This window comes from Trachurus japonicus, chromosome 7 (genome assembly GCF_045865225.1).
Source record: "Trachurus japonicus isolate A0001 chromosome 7, Traja_1.0".
Lineage (NCBI taxonomy): Eukaryota > Metazoa > Chordata > Actinopteri > Carangiformes > Carangidae > Trachurus > Trachurus japonicus.
In genome coordinates, this window is record NC_140913.1 from 3,075,852 (window position 1) to 3,094,605 (window position 18,754).

The following is an 18,754-nucleotide window of genomic DNA, read 5'->3' on the forward strand; positions in this document are numbered from 1 at the left end:
AGGTTTTGAACCCAGCCGAATTTCTTACAAGATAAAACATCTCTATGAAGCCTGGATAGCTCAGTCGGTAGAGCATCAGACTTTTAATCTGAGGGTCCAGGGTTCAAGTCCCTGTTCAGGCGTGGCACCATCTTTAAGGTACGTGTTCACATTATAAACAATGAAGTAGAGCTGAATTCAGACGTTACATGCTGATGGATCGTGTAGAAATGTGGGCTCTCTTGTGAACCCAGTCCTTGAAGAGTTTCATTAATCCCCTGTGGTAGATGCCCATTGCTCTACACTAGCAAGTTGACAAGTCTGCCCTTCAATTCTGGATCCATTGTAGGAGTGGTTACCTCTTTGTCCATGTTTCAAAAGAGGATTTGAACCCAGCCGAATTTCTTACAAGATAGAGCAGCAGGATGAAGCCTGGGTAGCTCAGTCGGTAGAGCATCAGACTTTTAATCTGAGGGTCCAGGGTTCAAGTCCCTGTTCAGGCGGAGTACTGTCCTTAAGATATGTGTTCACATTATAAACACTGTAGTAGAGTTTAAAGCAGACGTTACATGCTGATGGATCGTGTAGAAATGTGGGCTCTCTTGTGAACCCAGTCCTTGAAGAGTTTCATTAATCCCCTGTGGCAGATGCCCATTGCTCTACACTAGCAAGTTGACGAGTCTGCCCTTCAATTCTGGAACCATTGTAGGAGTGGTTACCTCTTTGTCCATGTTTCAAAAGAGGTTTTGAACCCAGCCGAATTTCTTACAAGATAAAACATCTCTATGAAGCCTGGATAGCTCAGTCGGTAGAGCATCAGACTTTTAATCTGAGGGTCCAGGGTTCAAGTCCCTGTTCAGGCGGAGTACTGTCCTTAAGATATGTGTTCACATTATAAACACTGTAGTAGAGTTTAAAGCATACGTTACATGCTGATGGATCGTGTAGAAATGTGGGCTCTCTTGTGAACCCAGTCCTTGAAGAGTTTCATTAGTCCCCTGTGGCAGATGCCCATTGCTCTACACTAGCAAGTTGACAAGTCTGCCCTTCAATTTCGGAACCATTGTAGGTATGGGTACCTCTTTGTTCATGTTTCAAAAGAGGTTTTGAACCCAGCCGATGTTCTTACAAGATAAAACATCTCTCTGAAGCCTGGGTAGCTCAGTCGGTAGAGCATCAGACTTTTAATCTGAGGGTCCAGGGTTCAAGTCCCTGTTCAGGCGTGGCACTAGCCGAATTTCTTACATTATAAACACTGAAGTAGAGCTGAAATCAGACGTTACATGCTGATGGATCGTGTAGAAATGTGGTCTCTCTTGTGAACCCAGTCCTTGAAGAGTTTCATTAATCCCCTGTGGCAGATGCCCTTTGCTCTACTCTCGCAAGTTGACAAGTCTGCCCTTCAATTCCGGAACCATTGTAGGTGTGGTTACCTCTTAGTCCATGTTTCAAAAGAGGTTTTGAACCCAGCCGAATTTCTTACAAGATAAAACATCTCTATGAAGCCTGGATAGCTCAGTCGGTAGAGCATCAGACTTTTAATCTGAGGGTCCAGGGTTCAAGTCCCTGTTCAGGCGTGGCACCATCTTTAAGGTACGTGTTCACATTATAAACACTGAAGTAGAGCTGAAATCAGACGTTACATGCTGATGGATCGTGTAGAAATGTGGGCTCTCTTGTGAACCCCGTCCTTGAAGCGTTTCATTAATCCCGTGTGGCAGATGCCCATTGCTCTACTCTCGCAAGTTGACAAGTCTGCCCTTCAATTCCGGAACCATTGTAGGTGTGGTTACCTCTTTGTCCATGTTTCAAAAGAGGTTTTGAACCCAGCCGAATTTCTTACAAGATAAAACATCTCTATGAAGCCTGGATAGCTCAGTCGGTAGAGCATCAGACTTTTAATCTGAGGGTCCAGGGTTCAAGTCCCTGTTCAGGCGTGGCACTATCTTTAAGGTACGTGTTCACATTATAAACACTGAAGTAGAGCTGAAATCAGACGTTACATGCTGATGGATCGTGTAGAAATGTGGGCTCTCTTGTGAACCCAGTCCTTGAAGAGTTTCATTAATCCCGTGTGGCAGATGCCCATTGCTCTACTCTCGCAAGTTGACAAGTCTGCCCTTCAATTCCGGAACCATTGTAGGTGTGGTTACCTCTTTGTCCATATTTCAAAAGAGGTTTTGAACCCAGCCGAATTTCTTACAAGATAAAACATCTCTATGAAGCCTGGATAGCTCAGTCGGTAGAGCATCAGACTTTTAATCTGAGGGTCCAGGGTTCAAGTCCCTGTTCAGGCGTGGCACTATCTTTAAGGTACGTGTTCACATTATAAACACGGAAGTAGAGCTGAAATCAGACGTTACATGCTGATGGATCGTGTAGAAATGTGGGCTCTCTTGTGAACCCCGTCCTTGAAGAGTTTCATTAATCCCGTGTGGCAGATGCCCATTGCTCTACACTAGCAAGTTGACAAGTCTGCCCTTCAGTTCTGGAACCATTGTAGGAGTGGTTACCTCTTTGTCCATGTTTCAAAAGAGGATTTGAACCCAGCCGAATTTCTTACAAGATAGAGCAGCAGGATGAAGCCTGGGTAGCTCAGTCGGTAGAGCTTCAGACTTTTAATCTGAGGGTCCAGGGTTCAAGTCCCTGTTCAGGCGGAGTACTGTCCTTAAGATATGTGTTCACATTATAAACACTGTAGTAGAGCTTAAAGCAGACATTACATGCTGATGGATCGTGTAGAAATGTGGGCTCTCTTGTAAACCCAGTCCTTGAAGAGTTTCATTAGTCCCCTGTGTCCCATTGCTCTACACTAGCAAGTTGACAAGTCTGCCCTTCAATTTTGGAACCATTGTAGGAATGGGTACCTCTTTGTTCATGTTTCAAAAGAGGTTTTGAACCCAGCCGAATTTCTTACAAGATAAAACATCTCTATGGAGCCTGGGTAGCTCAGTCGGTAGAGCATCAGACTTTTAATCTGAGGGTCGAGGGTTCAAGTCCCTGTTCAGGCGTGGCACTGTCTTTAAGGTACGTGTTCACATTATAAACACTGAAGTAGAGCTGAAATCAGACGTTACATGCTGATGGATCGTGTAGAAATGTGGGCTCTCTTGTGAACCCAGTCCTTGAAGCGTTTCATTAATCCCGTGTGGCAGATGCCCATTGCTCTACACTAGCAAGTTGACAAGTCTGCCCTTCAATTCTGGAACCATTGTAGGAGTGGGTACCTCTTTGTCCATGTTTCAAAAGAGGTTTTGAACCCAGCCGAATTTCTTACAAGATAGAGCAGCAGGATGAAGCCTGGGTAGCTCAGTCGGTAGAGCATCAGACTTTTAATCTGAGTGTCCAGGGTTAAAGTCCCTGTTCAGGCGGAGTACTGTCCTTAAGATATGTGTTCACATTATAAACACTGAAGTAGAGCTGAAATCAGACGTTACATGCTGATGGATCGTGTAGAAATGTGTGCTCTCTTGTGAACCCTGTCCTTGAAGAGTTTCATTATTCCCGTGTGGCAGATGCCCATTGCTCTACTCTCGCAAATTGACAAGTCTGCCCTTCAGTTCTGGAACCATTGTAGGAGTGGTTACCTCTTTGTCCATGTTTCAAAAGAGGATTTGAACCCAGCCGAATTTCTTACAAGATAGAGCAGCAGGATGAAGCCTGGGTAGCTCAGTCGGTAGAGCATCAGACTTTTAATCTGAGGGTCCAGGGTTCAAGTCCCTGTTCAGGCGGAGTACTGTCCTTAAGATATGTGTTCACATTATAAACACTGTAGTAGAGCTTAAAGCAGACGTTACATGCTGATGGATCGTGTAGAAATGTGGGCTCTCTTGTAAACCCAGTCCTTGAAGAGTTTCATTAGTCCCCTGTGGCAGATGCCCATTGCTCTACACTAGCAAGTTGACAAGTCTGCCCTTCAATTCCGGAACCATTGTAGGTGTGGTTACCTCTTTGGCCATGTTTCAAAAGAGGTTTTGAACCCAGCCGAATTTCTTACAAGATAAACCATCTCTATGAAGCCTGGATAGCTCAGTCGGTAGAGCATCAGACTTTTAATCTGAGGGTCCAGGGTTCAAGTCCCTGTTCAGGCGTGGCACTATCTTTAAGGTACGTGTTCACATTATAAACACTGAAGTAGAGCTGAAATCAGACGTTACAAGCTGATGGATCGTGTAGAAATGTGGGCTCTCTTGTGAACCCAGTCCTTGAAGAGTTTCATTAATCCCCTGTGGCAGATGCCCATTGCTCTACTCTCGCAAGTTGACAAGTCTGCCCTTCAATTCTGGAACCATTGTAGGAGTGGTTACCTCTTTGCCCATGTTTCAAAAGAGGTTTTGAACCCAGCCGAATTTCTTAGAAGATAAAGCATCTCTATGAAGCCTGGGTAGCTCAGTCGGTAGAGCATCAGACTTTTAATCTGAGGGTCCAGGGTTCAAGTCCCTGTTCAGGCGGAGTACTGTCCTTAAGATATGTGTTCACATTATAAACACTGTAGTAGAGCTTAAAGCAGACGTTACATGCTGATGGATCGTGTAGAAATGTGGGCTCTCTTGTAAACCCAGTCCTTGAAGAGTTTCATTAGTCCCCTGTGGCAGATGCCCATTGCTCTACACTAGCAAGTTGACAAGTCTGCCCTTCAATTCCGGAACCATTGTAGGTGTGGTTACCTCTTTGGCCATGTTTCAAAAGAGGTTTTGAACCCAGCCGAATTTCTTACAAGATAAACCATCTCTATGAAGCCTGGATAGCTCAGTCGGTAGAGCATCAGACTTTTAATCTGAGGGTCCAGGGTTCAAGTCCCTGTTCAGGCGTGGCACTATCTTTAAGGTACGTGTTCACATTATAAACACTGAAGTAGAGCTGAAATCAGACGTTACAAGCTGATGGATCGTGTAGAAATGTGGGCTCTCTTGTGAACCCAGTCCTTGAAGAGTTTCATTAATCCCCTGTGGCAGATGCCCATTGCTCTACTCTCGCAAGTTGACAAGTCTGCCCTTCAATTCTGGAACCATTGTAGGAGTGGTTACCTCTTTGCCCATGTTTCAAAAGAGGTTTTGAACCCAGCCGAATTTCTTAGAAGATAAAGCATCTCTATGAAGCCTGGGTAGCTCAGTCGGTAGAGCATCAGACTTTTAATCTGAGGGTCCAGGGTTCAAGTCCCTGTTCAGGTGGGTCACTATCTTTAAGGTACATGTTCACATTATAAACACTGTAGTAGAGTTTAAAGTCCCGGTGGAGCACTATGTGTTCACATTATAAACACTGTAGCAGAGTTCAAAGCAGACATTACATGCTGATGGAAATGTAGCCTCTTTTGTGAACCTACTCCTTGAACAGTTCCCGTAATCCCCTGTGGCAGATGCACGTTGCTCACCACCAGCAAGTTGACAAGTCTGCCCTTCAATTTTGGAACCATTGTAGTGGTTACCTCTTTATTAATGCGTCAAATGGAGATTTTGACCCCAGCTGAATTTCTTACAAGATGATCCACCAGGATGAAGCCTGGGTAGCTCAGTCGGTAGAGCATCAGACTTTTAATCTGAGGGTCCAGGTCAGTGGCGGCTGGTGAAAAATATTCTAGGTGGGGCTGTTTGTCCCTGAAGTTTTTGGTGACCATCTTGATAAAAGAACCCCAAACCCATTTTTAGGGATAAACATTAATTATTCATTTGCCTTCATAAATCAGCAGTTTGACAGATAATGACAATGAACAAACAGTAGTCTTTCACTGGTGGCACACAGTGGACGTGAAATATATTAGCAAATACTCTTAATACAAAAATATGGTTATTAAAAGGCATGTGTATGATGTAACCTACAGCAGTGATTAATGTTAACTATAGACAAAGTGTGACAGGAACACTATAGGAGGAACATAACGTGATTAAGTTTGGTCTGACCTAGCTGATGTGAGATTTTAACTGCTGCATTATCAGGTTTGATGACGAGTCTAACTGTGAACGTACTGGTCACACCTGTAAACATATTGAACAGTGCGCTGCAGCCTGATGCTCCGCATCACAGACGTCCTGTCACAGCCTGGGTGAGTAGTTTCCCCTGGTGTCACTTAGGAATAACAGTGTCCAGTCCAGTGTCCCAGAAGCTGGATGAACTAATAAAAACGCTCTCGGACGAGCTGTGAACGCACCGCGGATGAACCAACAGCATGTAGTCCAAAAGTTCGCTCCGAGCATCAAGAGAGAGCAGTCTCTAACGTGCCGGTTAACGGTGCTCCGGTCCTCCGGTGCTCCTCCCACACACTACGCGGCCTCCTGTCACATCATAGCAGCCTCCCGCCACAGGCCCACAGAGTTTTATCCACCTGTTGGTTGTATTTCCTCACCGTGAAACCGTGTTTTTCATCCAGCTGTGAAGCTCTGCTGCTAGTCCTGACTTCTGCCTAGCTTGGCTAACGTTAGCTGACAGCACCGTTCATGTGTCCCTTGAGAGTTCATGTTTTGTAATCTGTTCAGATAAATAGGTCTCTAACTCCAGTAACAGTCCGTGTGGTATCTGTCCTCCCTTTTTTAAAAAAGTAAATTATACGGGAAACAGAATTTGAAACTGATGAAAACTGCGTAGCCATCCTGCTACCGAGGACAGCTCCTCGGTTAATTTCCCCCTCGATTTCTGGTTGCCACGGGAGACCAAAATGTTTGGTTTGGGGCGATATTTTCTGCGCCCCAAAGGCATAAAATCCGACGACGCTGATTGGCTAAATTACCTGTTGCTCCGTATATTTTTTACTTAGCAACAGTCACTGATTGGCTGAGCCGGTACACTGCTCGGGCGACTTCTCCAGCGCCCCAGACACAGAGCGATAGATATAACAGAGACAGTAAATGAACCTGTAGGCAAATTAGCCTCTAAATAATGGTTTTATTTTATATACAGCTCGATTTTAAGAATTCCTATCACATTCACAGGTACAATAAGAAAAAAATATTAATTTTAAATTATTATTTTGGAAAAAATTATAATAATTAAAAATCGCTTTTCATCAGGGGGGGCGGCGCCCGAGCGCCCTCTATTGACCAGCCGCCACTGGTCCAGGTGTAGTGCTGTCTTTTAGGTACGTGTTCACATTATACATATTGTAGTAGAGTTCAAAGTAGACATTACAAGTTGATGGATCATGAATGTGGGTTATCTTGTGAACCCAGTTCTTGAAGAATTTCATTAATCCCCTGTGGCAGATGCACGTTGGTCACCACAAGTTGATAAGTCTGCCCTTCAATTTTGGAACCGTTGTAGGAGTGGTCACTTGCTTGTTCATGTTTCAAAGTCTACAGATGTTTTGCTTAATCCTGTTCTCAGAAATGATGATGTCAGGTTACTGGTACAGTAGTATCATCATACGACCAAAATTCCAAGTGACCATTTTCAAATTCTTTGATCGGCGCAAGACGGACTCATGTTTTCATTCATCAATAATTAAAGTCATTAACAAGTGTGGGTAGCGTAGATTCATCCACATTAACGTGAGACTTTTTTATAACCAAATAGAAACTCCTCGTTGTCCCTTTAAGATGTTATTGTTATTAACCATCATTGTTTTCTAGGTCAAAGATCTATGCTCATAAGCATGTATTATTTTGTCATTCATTCGTTGTGATTCATGTCATTCTCAGTTATGACTCCAATATGGACGACAGCAGAGACAACAAGAAGAACCGTTTCTCCAACACCATGGCATTCATGGAGGAATATCTCAATAATGTCCTGAATGATGAATTGCCATTCCACAATGAGGAGAAAAACAAACTCACATATGAGGTGTGTCTTTGCTCCTCTTCTTACCTTTCATTTTGCAACTTCCTCCAATATTACATTTTTGTATTTTCTCCTGTGATAATTTCTTCTGTTCTCTTCAGGTCGTGAGTTTGGCCAGACACTTGATCTACTTTGGTTTCTACAGTTTCTTTGAGCTGCTGAGACTCACCCGAACCCTGCTGGGCATTATTGATTGTAGACCCAATCCTGGACATGCTGGGCTATTATTCCATGATGATGGATCAGGTAGGTAATTCTACAGTGCATGATCACTGAATCAAAAAACTGTTGAAAAACGTGCTTCAAAAGGCATTTTAAGTTTACAACCACTGTTACTGAGGCCACAAAAATAAATGATTTGCTAATTTTCCACAAAGAAAATGACAGAAAGTTTAATTGGGATGATATTAAATAATTTTGGCAGAAATAAGATTAATGTCATTGCTTAATTATGTTTCAGTTGAATAATAAAATATGTTGTAGGAAATTGGTTATTTATTTATTTTACCTTTATTTTAACAGGGTAGATCCATTGAGAGCAAGCTCTCTTTTTCAAGGATGCCCTGTAGCATACAGAGTTCACAGAAATGAAACATCAAACATCAATACAACACAATAAAATACAGTTATGAAAACAGGAGTAGTGAAATTACTAACTAAAGCAAGTGCACGTCTGAGCCCCCAAAACTGCGGTGAGAAGTAGGTTTTTGAAAGCCTCAAGTGAGATAAGTCTATCGATTTTCAGTGAGTTTTGTAATTTGTTCCATCGGTGTGGGGCATAGAAGGAGAAGGCAGTTTTTCCTAGCTCTGAGTTTGTGTAAGGGAGATGGAGTCTGATATGGGACTGGGAGCGGGTAGGGAGACCTGTAGAGCGAGAATGCAAAAGTGAAGTTAAATACGGGGGAAGCATTCCGAGTAGAGCTTTGTAGATGAATAGTAGACAATGCTGTTCTCTGCGGGTGGTGAGTGATGGCCAACCCACCTTGCTATATAAAGAGCAGTGGTGTGTTAAATATGGGTCCCCGGTGATAAAGCGTAGGGCACTATGAAAGATAGAGTCTAGGGGTTTCAGTGCTGAGGCTGAGGCATGCATATATATCACATCATTGAAATCAAGAACAGACATTACAGTGGCATGAACAATAATCTTCTTGCTCTGTGATGAGAAGCAAGACTTGTTTCTGTATAGAAAACCAATTCTGGACCTAAGTTTGTTGATAAGGTGGTCCACGTGGTTACGAAAGGAAAGCCTGGAGTCCAGCCAGATGCCTAAGTATTTGTAAGCGTTGACCGTTTCAATAAGCTGACCATCTAATGTGTGGATACTGAGAGGGGAGATGCTTTCATGGGACCTTGTGAACAACATACATTTAGTTTTGCTGGAGTTCAGTACAAGTTTATAAGCTACAAGAGATGACTGGAAATGGTTGAAGGTAGATTGTAAATTAACAACAGCTGAGGTGAGAGTAGGGGCAATGCTATATAAGATAGTATCGTCTGCGTAATAATGGACATTGCAGGCTGGGGATGGGGTAACAATATTATTGACATAAAGAGAGAATAGAAGGGGACCAAGAATGGACCCTTGCGGAACACCTTTTTGCAATGAGAGCGAGCTGGATCTAAATCCATCTACAGCAACTGCTTGCGTTCTCCCAGTGAGATAATTGGAGAACCAGTTGAGAGACGGGCTATCAAGGCCGATGGACGAGAGCTTGTGTAACAGGATGTTATGGTCTACAGTGTCAAAAGCTTTTGACAAATCAATGAAAAGAGCTGTGCAATGCTGGTGAGAGTCTAACCCATTAATGATGTTATTAATAACAAGTGCTGTAGCTGTGGTAGTGCTGTGACCCGGTCTGAAACCTGACTGTTCTAGTTGAAGAATGTTGTTTGAGTCCAAAAAGGCTCGCAGTTGGGAGTTTACAAGGGATTCTAAAATTTTGGCTAAACAGCAGAGCTTTGAGATTGGTCGATAGTTATCTAAATTATTAGCAATACCACCCTTGAATAATGGAACAACCTGCGCAGCCTTCCACACAGCAGGGATTTTACCAGATGAAAATGTCATATTAAAGATGTGTGTAAGCGGTGCGGCAATTAAGGGGGCACTCAAGTGCAGAAGATATGGATCAAGGTCATCTTCACCTTTGGATTTCTTGCAGTCAAGGTGAATGATTGCTTTCATTACCTCGGCATGGCTTACCGGTCTCATTGTAAAGACTGCTAGTGGGTTGGATGCAGTCACGAATACTGGGTCAGGAGGAGCTGGGACAATGTTGCTATCAAACAAATGACTAGAGGCTATGAAATGGTGATTAAAAGCATCACACATATCCGATTTATTAGAAATGCAGGAGTTACCACAAGTTATTTGCGAGGGGAGAGTAGAGATAGGTGTGGAATTTAGAGATTTAATGGTTTTCCAAAATTTAGTAGCATCACCTTGGCTGGAAGCAAGAGAGGATAAATAGAAAGTGGATTTAGCCCTCCTGATTGAGCTGATGCATTTGTTGCGCAGCTTTCTGAAGAGCAGCCAATCAGATGGGCTGTTAGAGAGTCTGGCCTTAGACCAGGCCAGATCTCTGACATGGATAGCTTCAGATAGGTCAGGAGTGAACCAGGGATTGGACCGGTTTTTTATACGGAATTTCTTGTACGGGGCATGTTTATCTATGAGAGAGCTAAAAACACTTCGAAAATACTCAAAGGCCAGCTCAGAGTCCGGGATTAAGTCAACCTTTTTTAGGTCAACATGAGACAAGTCATTTATAAAAGCTTGCTCATTGAAGTTTTTAAAGTTGCGCTTTCTGATGGTACGTCCCCTGGAACTCTGACTTTTGGTCATTCTAACACAGGCTATAGGACAGTGGTCACTGATATCCTGAGCGAGAACTCCGCTACATGGATATTTCTGCGGCCTGTTAGTCAGAATAAGATCAATCAACGTGGATTTAGAGTTATCCTTATTATTAGGCCTAGTGGGATAGGAGATCAGCTGGGACAAATTTAATTCGAGGCATAACTCTTTAAGCTTAGATGAACAGGGAGACAACCAATCTAAATTCAGATCACCCAGTATAACTAACTCAGAGGAAATATAGGGAGAGAATAGTTTTCCTAGCTCTTCTAAGGCTGAGATAGGGGCAGAGGGTGGACGATAAATCCCACTAATTGTGATATGACTATCGCCCCCAACACTGACATCCAGAATAATACATTCACAACAATTGGGCACAGAGGCAGAGGAAATTACGTGCACTACCAGATGCTCTTTGATGTAGATTATGACCCCGCCCCCTCTTGATTTCCTGTCTGCTCTAAACAGATTGAAACCCTTAATGGCTACATCCGAGTCTGACACTTTTCCAGAGAGCCATGACTCTGTGATGACTAAAATGTCAAGGTTTGATTCGGTAATCAGCACATTAATAAAATCAAGCTTTGACAGCAAACTCCTTATATTTAAATGCAGGAATTTAAGCCCATCACAGGTTTGAAATTCATGTATTGACCTGAGTTCACTGAGCTGGGGTGGAACTAATGACTCGGCAGTACTAGAGACTGGAGTGATAGCTGACAGGCAGGTTATAAGGCGAGAAGAAGATCTGACTGGAACCAGGTTGAGTGGATTTCTAGAATTAGTTGTAGGCAGAATGAATGATCTGTGTGGTCTATTTGTCACTCTTACAGGGATGCTCTTAGGTGTAGTGAAGCTGCTACAGAGGTAGGGGGAGCTATACGGGGTTACAGTGAGTCAGGCGGAGCATGATTGGAGAGTCAATTCAATGTTGGAGGCTAGGAGGCCTGAGCCTTCACGGTTTGGATGTAAGCCATCTCTTTTAAAGAACTGCGGTCTTTTCAGGAAGGCTGCGAAGTTATCCACAAAGGGGATACCTTTGTGCATACAGTAGCCTTTCAGCCAGGTGTGGAGCTGACGGAGGCGGCTGAATTTAAGATCGCCGAATCGCGGAGCGGGCAGCGGACCGGAAATGATTAGCTGTTTACCGGTGTCCAGCAGTGCGTCAACGAGGCGGGTAAAATCCTGTTTGACCTCCTCCGACCGCTGATTTTTTATATCATTTACGCCTGCCTCAAGGACTAAGGTAGCGACAGACCTGTGCTGGTCGCTTAGGAGCAGAGCAGCTGATTTAATGTCATTAACAGTTGCACCTGGGTGACAGAATGTCCTCCCTCCGGGCACCGCTACATGCCTGACTAGTGATGTGCCGATCACGAGCAGGGAGGGGGGGCGCAGCACCTGGGTGTGTGCTACTGACCTTCGCGGGGGGCTCTGACGAGACTGGTCCGTTGGTGAAGTCAGCTGATGTGGTGGCCGGGAGGACAAGGAGGGACGACCGGAGTTAAGGGAGCGAAGAGCCACGGTTAATAATTGAACAGTGGTGATTGTAGAGTCTATGGGCCGGATTTACTAAAGGTTTGCGTGTATTAAAACGTGTGCAAATGTGATTGCACACGCAAACACATGTGGAACCTGATCTACTAACCGGGCGCACCGAGGATTGCGTCTCTCAGCGTGTTTGCCTTGATGAATATGTAAATATCGGCGTTTCAGCCAGAACGCGCAAAATACTGGGAGGAGTAGATACAAATTGATTTATTTAGCGCACGCAATGTGATTTACCAAACCAAGAAGAGATTGCGGTGGCTGTTTTTGCGTCTTTATTTACCACGTCTGAAAACCATGTACTAACTGATACAACCCCATGATCTTATATCTCTGCATTTCCTCATGTCTGGGTAATTCTCTAACAGTTTTTCAGCCGTGTTAAAAGTCTTTTACGCGCCGTTACGCACGGCACACGTCTGTCCTGCAGTGCGCTCCTCTCCTCTCCTCTCCTCTCCTCTCACCTGGCTGCTCAGCTCCGTCTCTCAGTCCCGGTCCCGGACTGAGAGACGTCACCGCTGCCTTCACCCGTCTTTGATCCCTCTGGTCAGTGGTCAGAGCGTTTAGATCCGTGTGTCCCACCTGAGCTCTCTATTAATCCACTGGATCATGGGCAGCGGCACACACACACACACACACACACATATTATGGGTGTGTGATTGTCGCTGCAGCTGCTGCCTTTTCGTCACTATATGATGAGTTGGGCCCTGTAGCGATTTGTGTTTATTAATCTAAACAGAGCGCGAGAGAGATGAACACACATGCTGTCATTGTATGCATCGGATCAAATGTCATTCTGTCCCTTCGTCCGTCCAGCTCTCTGTCCACACTCTCCATGGTGGAAACGATTACCACGCGCAAAACCCTCATTTGAATACTGCGGTTTGCACGTGTTTTCATTTAGCGGGTTACTCTTAGTAGATCAGCTGTTTTGCGTGTGTAACGGATGTGCACTCACTCCACCCATAAAAGACGTGCTAACCAACCTTCCAAGTGGTTGTCAACCTCTTGGCGAAGAGGTTAGCATCGTCGTCTCCGGTGCGGGAGGTTGTGGGATCGAACCCCACCTAGGGCAGGCCGTGAGAAACACAACGCAGAGGGCCAGATATGACATCGGCTACACGTGCACTAACCAAGCACGCGATATTTTAGCGGGTGCAAACAATTTAGCGCCCGCTATCTGGGATCTTAGTAAATCCGGCCCTATGGGCCATTATTGGACAAACTGATTAATCCAGGTGTGTCTGAGTAGTCACAATGGTCAGACACACCTGGATTAATCAGTTTGTCCAATAATGTAAGACAGGAAATGAAGGACCTGCCTTAAATTCAGGAAGTGGTGGAGCTGTGCATAGATCCCATTGGCAGGTAGTCATCAGGTTCAGCTGACCAATCACCAGCCAGGCAGATATGTAAATGATGATGATGATGATGATGATGATGATGAGTGAATGTGTGTGCCCAATGATAACCAATCACTGATCACCACTCTTTTTGTTCTTGAACAATCAACTTTAATCTATACATTTTCATTTTGATTGTTGAGTTAACAATTGAAAATGTATTCTTGTGTCTTTTTGGAAATTATACTTTGTCAGTGTGTTTTGATTCTTTGATGTTTTATCACTCTTCCAAAATGTTTCTTCAGTGCACCTTACTAATGAGTCGTTAGGTAACACATTGCAGCTGTGGGAGATGTCTGAGTCAAATTACTTGAGTAAATAGATGTAAATTGATGTGAAACTGTCAGCATTGAGCTATTATGATGTGAATGTAAAATAGCTAGTAGGAAACTCCCCCAAACATGGAAAATTAAACAGCAAATGAAAAAGATTCATAGACAAATGATGATATCTTTTCACATTCAGAAATAATTATTGTGGCAATATACACAATAAAGCAAATATATATACATTGGCTCTATATAATAGATACCATTTTCCATTGTGTTTTCCATCTGAAGGGAAGAATGTGAAGCGCTCCATTCATGGGATGGGTCAGATTATGTCCACCATGGTCTTGAACAGGAAGCAGTCCATATTTGGAGGCTCAGGTGCCCGGGGGGCAGGGCTGGGGGCAGGGATGGCACTTGATGGACCGAGAGGCTCAAAAGACAGTATTGACAAAATGGACCTGACAGTGATGGACACCAAGCTGAAGATACTGGAGATATTACAGGTAAATTTTATAAAAAATGTTTAATCACACAGAATACTCACTCATTGGCCACTCTAATAATCACATCTGTACAATATAATGCAATCTAATAGCCTTTGCCCCCTACTTTTATAATGATCATAATGTTCAGGGTTTCTCAAGCAATTATGATGTTTTTGCATCAAGATTATAGTAAGTGATGATGTTGCACACAACTGCACTAAAGAACTAACTATTGTGATTGGTATGACCTGATGCTGGCTAAATACTGTTAGCTAGAGGTAGAGTTATACATAGCCCACTGTAAGTTTTATTATTGGTACATAGTGCATCAGCATTGAAAGCTCTAACTGTATCTATGGCACCTTCTCTACTATTGAAGTTAGCATGCTAACTCGTTAGCCATGGCCCATCAGAACTGCACTGAGGGTGTAGGCTACTTTATCCTCTTGTACCTTTGTCAAGCAGCAGTCACCACTTCCCGCTCTACACTGTGATGTTGTAAAATCCTGTCAGTTGAGTTGTTACTGTTTTATTTTATTTGTTAAACTGTCATTGAACTAGACTCTGCTCTTCATCAGTTCATCCTGAACGTGCGTCTGGACTATCGCATCTCATTCCTGCTGTCTGTCTTTAAGAAGGAGTTTGTGGATGTCTATTCCATGGCGGATGCAGATGCCACCACTAACATGGAGCAAGCAGGTGCAGATACACACAGAGTCGATGGAAACGTTTTTCTTTTTTTCCGCTGTCAGTGTAATATGGAGACACAACTGATGAAAGATTTTATGAAATTTACATTCATAATAATCTGCTGTTTGCAATACCATGTGTACAGTTACAGGTAGAGAACTGTGTAAGTTTTGAAAATATCTTGTGGGTGTCATCCACTTCAACACACTTCCGACAGTGTTTTGTGTTGTTAATTTCCCCCAACTCTTGCAGATGTCCCAGTCAACATGGAAACACCAGGTAGAACTTAGATAAACTCTAAAAATCTGTCAGTGTTTATACTTAGGATCAGTTCATCCACCTTTATGAAATTTACAGTCATAATAATCTGTTGTTTGCAATACCATGTGTACAGTAGAGGTAGAGAACTGTGGGTGTCATCCACTTCAACACACTTCCGACAGTGTTTTGTGTTGTTAATTTTCCCCAACGCTCGCAGATGTCCCAGTCAACATGGAAACACCAGGTAGAACTTATAAACTAATCTGTCAGTGTTTAATACTTAGGATCAGTTTTTATTTTATTTTTATTTTTTATTATTTATTTATTCCATTTTGGTTCAGAGAATTCACCTTACAAATCAACAATACATAAGTGGGTTTTTTCCCCCTCCCATCCCACCCGATGTCTCCCCACAAACAAAACTACCAAACAAATTTACAAAACAAACAAACAAACAAAAATAAATAAATAAAAAAGAAAAGCAAATAAAAAACAAAAAATAAAATGATAATAGCAATCATAATAATAACAATGTATATATATGTATAATAGTTTTTTTTAAAAATTGAAGAAAAGAATTATAAATCTTTTATCCAGATCACATTATCAGCATGAGCACATACATAAAGCAGTTAGAAAAATACGTATCTTAGTCTAATGATGTACAATTCATATTCTCAAAATTCGATATAAGAGGTTGCCAGTGTTTATAGAATTTATCGGTGGATCCCCGAAGTGTAAATTTGACCTTCTCTAGCTTCAAAAATGTCATCAGGTCTTTAAGCCAGGAATCTTTTGAAGGTGGTAAAGGGTCTTTCCACTGTAAAAGAATTTGACGGCGAGCTATCAAAGATGAAAAAGAGATTACATTTTTCTGTATTGGGTTCAATTTAATCCTAATTCCTGGAGTGCCAAAAATGGCTATCTCTGGTGATGGTTCAGTGTTCAACTCCAGTACTTCTGTTAGAAATGTAAAAAAAATCTCCAATATTCTTTTAACATAGGACAAGACCAAAACATATGGGTTGAGTGAACAGGTGCCTGAGAACATCAATTTAGGATCAGTTTATCCACCTTTATGAAATTTACAGTCATAATAATCTGCTGTTTGCAATACCATGTGTACAGTAGAGGTAGAGAACTGTGTAACCTTTGAAAATATCTTGTGGGTGTCATCCACTTCAACACACTTCCGACAGTGTTTTGTGTTGTTAATTTTCCCCAACGCTTGCAGATGTCCCAGTCAACATGGAAACACCAGGTAGAACTTAGATAAACTCGAAAATCTGTCAGTGTTTAATACTTAGGATCAGTTCATCCACCTTTGTGTACTTTTCTCGGTTTCTGTGCAAACACATTACAACTGTGCCATATTTTCTTTAACATTTGTCAGAGCCACCTATGTGTCTGTTAACCTCTGTGTGTTTGTCCCTTCTCAGCCACCATCAACCTGCAGCACATTGGAGAGCAGGCAGAGGCCATGTTTGGAGTCGGGTACATAATTCTGCATCTACTCGATAAAAACATGCACTGTGTGTAAAACCTGCATCACTGTTTAATATATTTTTGATTGTGTGTGCATGTGTGTGTGTACAGTAAGGGAAACAGTATCCTAGAGGTGGATGATGAAGGCGGTCGTATGTTTCTGCGAGTGCTGACCCACCTCACCATGCATGACTACCCTCCTCTGGTATCTGGAGCCCTGCAGCTGCTCTTCAGACACTTCAGCCAGAGACAGGAAGTTCTGCACACCTTCAAACAGGTACACACAAAACATACACACTACCTCAAGGAGTGTAAAAAAGGTTGCCAGCTTTACATTCATTGAATAGTGCATTTGGAAAGCTCCCTCCCTTAGTGTCCTGGTAGAGTGTTAAGCAATGTGGGAGTTGTAGCTTTAAACGAGGTTAACTTAACTCGTGCACCTTCACTGGATGGAAAAAAACGTCAACCAGACTCCGGTGTAAAAAGATTAAACAAAGATGTATTTATTTCCAAAGTTTTCCAAGGTATCTTGTTACAGGATTATTTCAAAACCAAGGTTTCCTCATCAGAAAAGGCACTACGGTTAAAAAACTGTGTGGCTCAGTCCTTAATTAAGCCTCAGGTACCTCAAATGAATGTGTACGCTGAAGACCTGTTTTCTTAAAGTGACAGTAACATAAAAATGGCTTCTAACAAAAGGTTCCAAAACATATTTTTAAATAAACATGAATTAAATCAAATGAATTTAACTAACCTTCTGCCTATTTATAATTAACTTATTATCCAATCAAACTAATTATTTATTAACATTCATATGAATATCCAACATAAACAAACAAAAGCACGTAGAAGCATATAAAACACACAAGCAAGATTATAGCTGCTGCGCAGCGATGGGTCGGGTCCGGGCTACTTTTGGGCAAATTTAGGCAATTCTGAGCAACAAACAGGAGAATAGGAAGACAAGACAGTTGACCTTATAATGTTCAATTTGCATCAGTTGAGGATTGAACCCACAACCTCTAGAACCAAAGACTGTTGTCTTTCGCACTGAGCTAATTGACAAATGGCATACAACAGTGGCTTCACAAATTGAGTAAGCCATTCACTGTCGTGTAGGCAGATTTGAAACCACAGTAAAAAGAAAAATCAGTTTTTGAGGTAAAATAATGATATGTATTTGTCAAACATCTACTATGAATCTAAGATGTTAGGAGCCTTTGCACATGGTCCAGTCCAAGCTATTTGGATTTTTAAACTTAGAGGCTTTCTGTGACTCGACAATTAGGACAGTTGTCTTGTATTTCATGTTGAGGATATCTGACATATCAATCTGTCATCATCATCATCATCACCCTTGCTGGGTCTTGAACTCACAACCTCTGACACCAAGAACCAGCTCTTAACCCGCTGAGCTAATTAGCTGGTAGAGAGACCTGCTGTGTAGCTTCATTTATCCACTCAGGTGAGTCAGTGCCCGGGCAGCTGTTGTGAACGCAGATTTCAAAAATGGTCAAAAAGTCAGAAATTCTATTATCTAAACAAAAATCTGTTAATACATAAATTGCATCTAGACAGCAAAACAGCTTGAGGACATGTGACATTTTGATCTGTCATCATCATCATCACCCTTGCTGGGTCTCGAACTCACAATCTCTGACACCAAGAACCAGCTCCTAACTCGCTGAGCTAATTGGCTGGTAGTGAGACCTGCTGTGTAGCTTCATTTATCCACTCAGGTGAGCCAGTGCCCGGCCAGCTGTTGTGATGAAATGGTCAAAATTTCAGAAATTCAGTCATCTAAACAAAAATCTGATAATACATAAATTGCATCTTGACAGCATGGAAATGTTGGTGATTTGTTTTTAATGATAAGTGTTTTGCTTCATAAGAGAAAATATGATGTTTATAAATTCCACTCTCACATTGACTGCAGTTGTTCCCATGAGAGCAGAATTCAAAATGTTCTAGAAAATTCAGTTTTTGAGATAAAATTC

The 18,754-nt window shown here is 42.4% G+C and overlaps 1 protein-coding gene and 15 non-coding genes across 16 annotated transcripts in view; all 16 read left to right on the plus strand.

Moving 5' to 3' along the window:
- Window positions 1-18,754, plus strand: part of itpr3 (inositol 1,4,5-trisphosphate receptor, type 3) — a 129,384-nt gene that overhangs the window by 52,180 nt on the left and 58,450 nt on the right. Inside the window, exons 21-26 of the mRNA XM_085780810.1 lie at window positions 7,611-7,755; window positions 7,854-7,998; window positions 14,125-14,339; window positions 14,900-15,020; window positions 16,712-16,766; window positions 16,869-17,034. Coding sequence (XP_085636936.1) covers window positions 7,611-7,755; window positions 7,854-7,998; window positions 14,125-14,339; window positions 14,900-15,020; window positions 16,712-16,766; window positions 16,869-17,034 — 847 coding nt within the window. The remainder of the gene's footprint in view (window positions 1-7,610; window positions 7,756-7,853; window positions 7,999-14,124; window positions 14,340-14,899; window positions 15,021-16,711; window positions 16,767-16,868; window positions 17,035-18,754) is intronic.
- trnak-uuu (transfer RNA lysine (anticodon UUU)) lies at window positions 50-122 on the plus strand. Its single transcript has one exon. It is a non-coding gene; the product is annotated as a tRNA-Lys (tRNA).
- Window positions 410-482, plus strand: trnak-uuu (transfer RNA lysine (anticodon UUU)). Its single transcript has one exon. It is a non-coding gene; the product is annotated as a tRNA-Lys (tRNA).
- trnak-uuu (transfer RNA lysine (anticodon UUU)) lies at window positions 770-842 on the plus strand. The gene has a single exon. It is a non-coding gene; the product is annotated as a tRNA-Lys (tRNA).
- Window positions 1,130-1,202, plus strand: trnak-uuu (transfer RNA lysine (anticodon UUU)). Its single transcript has one exon. It is a non-coding gene; the product is annotated as a tRNA-Lys (tRNA).
- trnak-uuu (transfer RNA lysine (anticodon UUU)) lies at window positions 1,484-1,556 on the plus strand. The gene has a single exon. It is a non-coding gene; the product is annotated as a tRNA-Lys (tRNA).
- On the plus strand, window positions 1,844-1,916 carry trnak-uuu (transfer RNA lysine (anticodon UUU)). Its single transcript has one exon. It is a non-coding gene; the product is annotated as a tRNA-Lys (tRNA).
- On the plus strand, window positions 2,204-2,276 carry trnak-uuu (transfer RNA lysine (anticodon UUU)). Its single transcript has one exon. It is a non-coding gene; the product is annotated as a tRNA-Lys (tRNA).
- Window positions 2,564-2,636, plus strand: trnak-uuu (transfer RNA lysine (anticodon UUU)). Its single transcript has one exon. It is a non-coding gene; the product is annotated as a tRNA-Lys (tRNA).
- Window positions 2,918-2,990, plus strand: trnak-uuu (transfer RNA lysine (anticodon UUU)). The gene has a single exon. It is a non-coding gene; the product is annotated as a tRNA-Lys (tRNA).
- Window positions 3,278-3,350, plus strand: trnak-uuu (transfer RNA lysine (anticodon UUU)). Its single transcript has one exon. It is a non-coding gene; the product is annotated as a tRNA-Lys (tRNA).
- Window positions 3,638-3,710, plus strand: trnak-uuu (transfer RNA lysine (anticodon UUU)). The gene has a single exon. It is a non-coding gene; the product is annotated as a tRNA-Lys (tRNA).
- trnak-uuu (transfer RNA lysine (anticodon UUU)) lies at window positions 3,998-4,070 on the plus strand. Its single transcript has one exon. It is a non-coding gene; the product is annotated as a tRNA-Lys (tRNA).
- On the plus strand, window positions 4,358-4,430 carry trnak-uuu (transfer RNA lysine (anticodon UUU)). The gene has a single exon. It is a non-coding gene; the product is annotated as a tRNA-Lys (tRNA).
- Window positions 4,718-4,790, plus strand: trnak-uuu (transfer RNA lysine (anticodon UUU)). Its single transcript has one exon. It is a non-coding gene; the product is annotated as a tRNA-Lys (tRNA).
- Window positions 5,078-5,150, plus strand: trnak-uuu (transfer RNA lysine (anticodon UUU)). Its single transcript has one exon. It is a non-coding gene; the product is annotated as a tRNA-Lys (tRNA).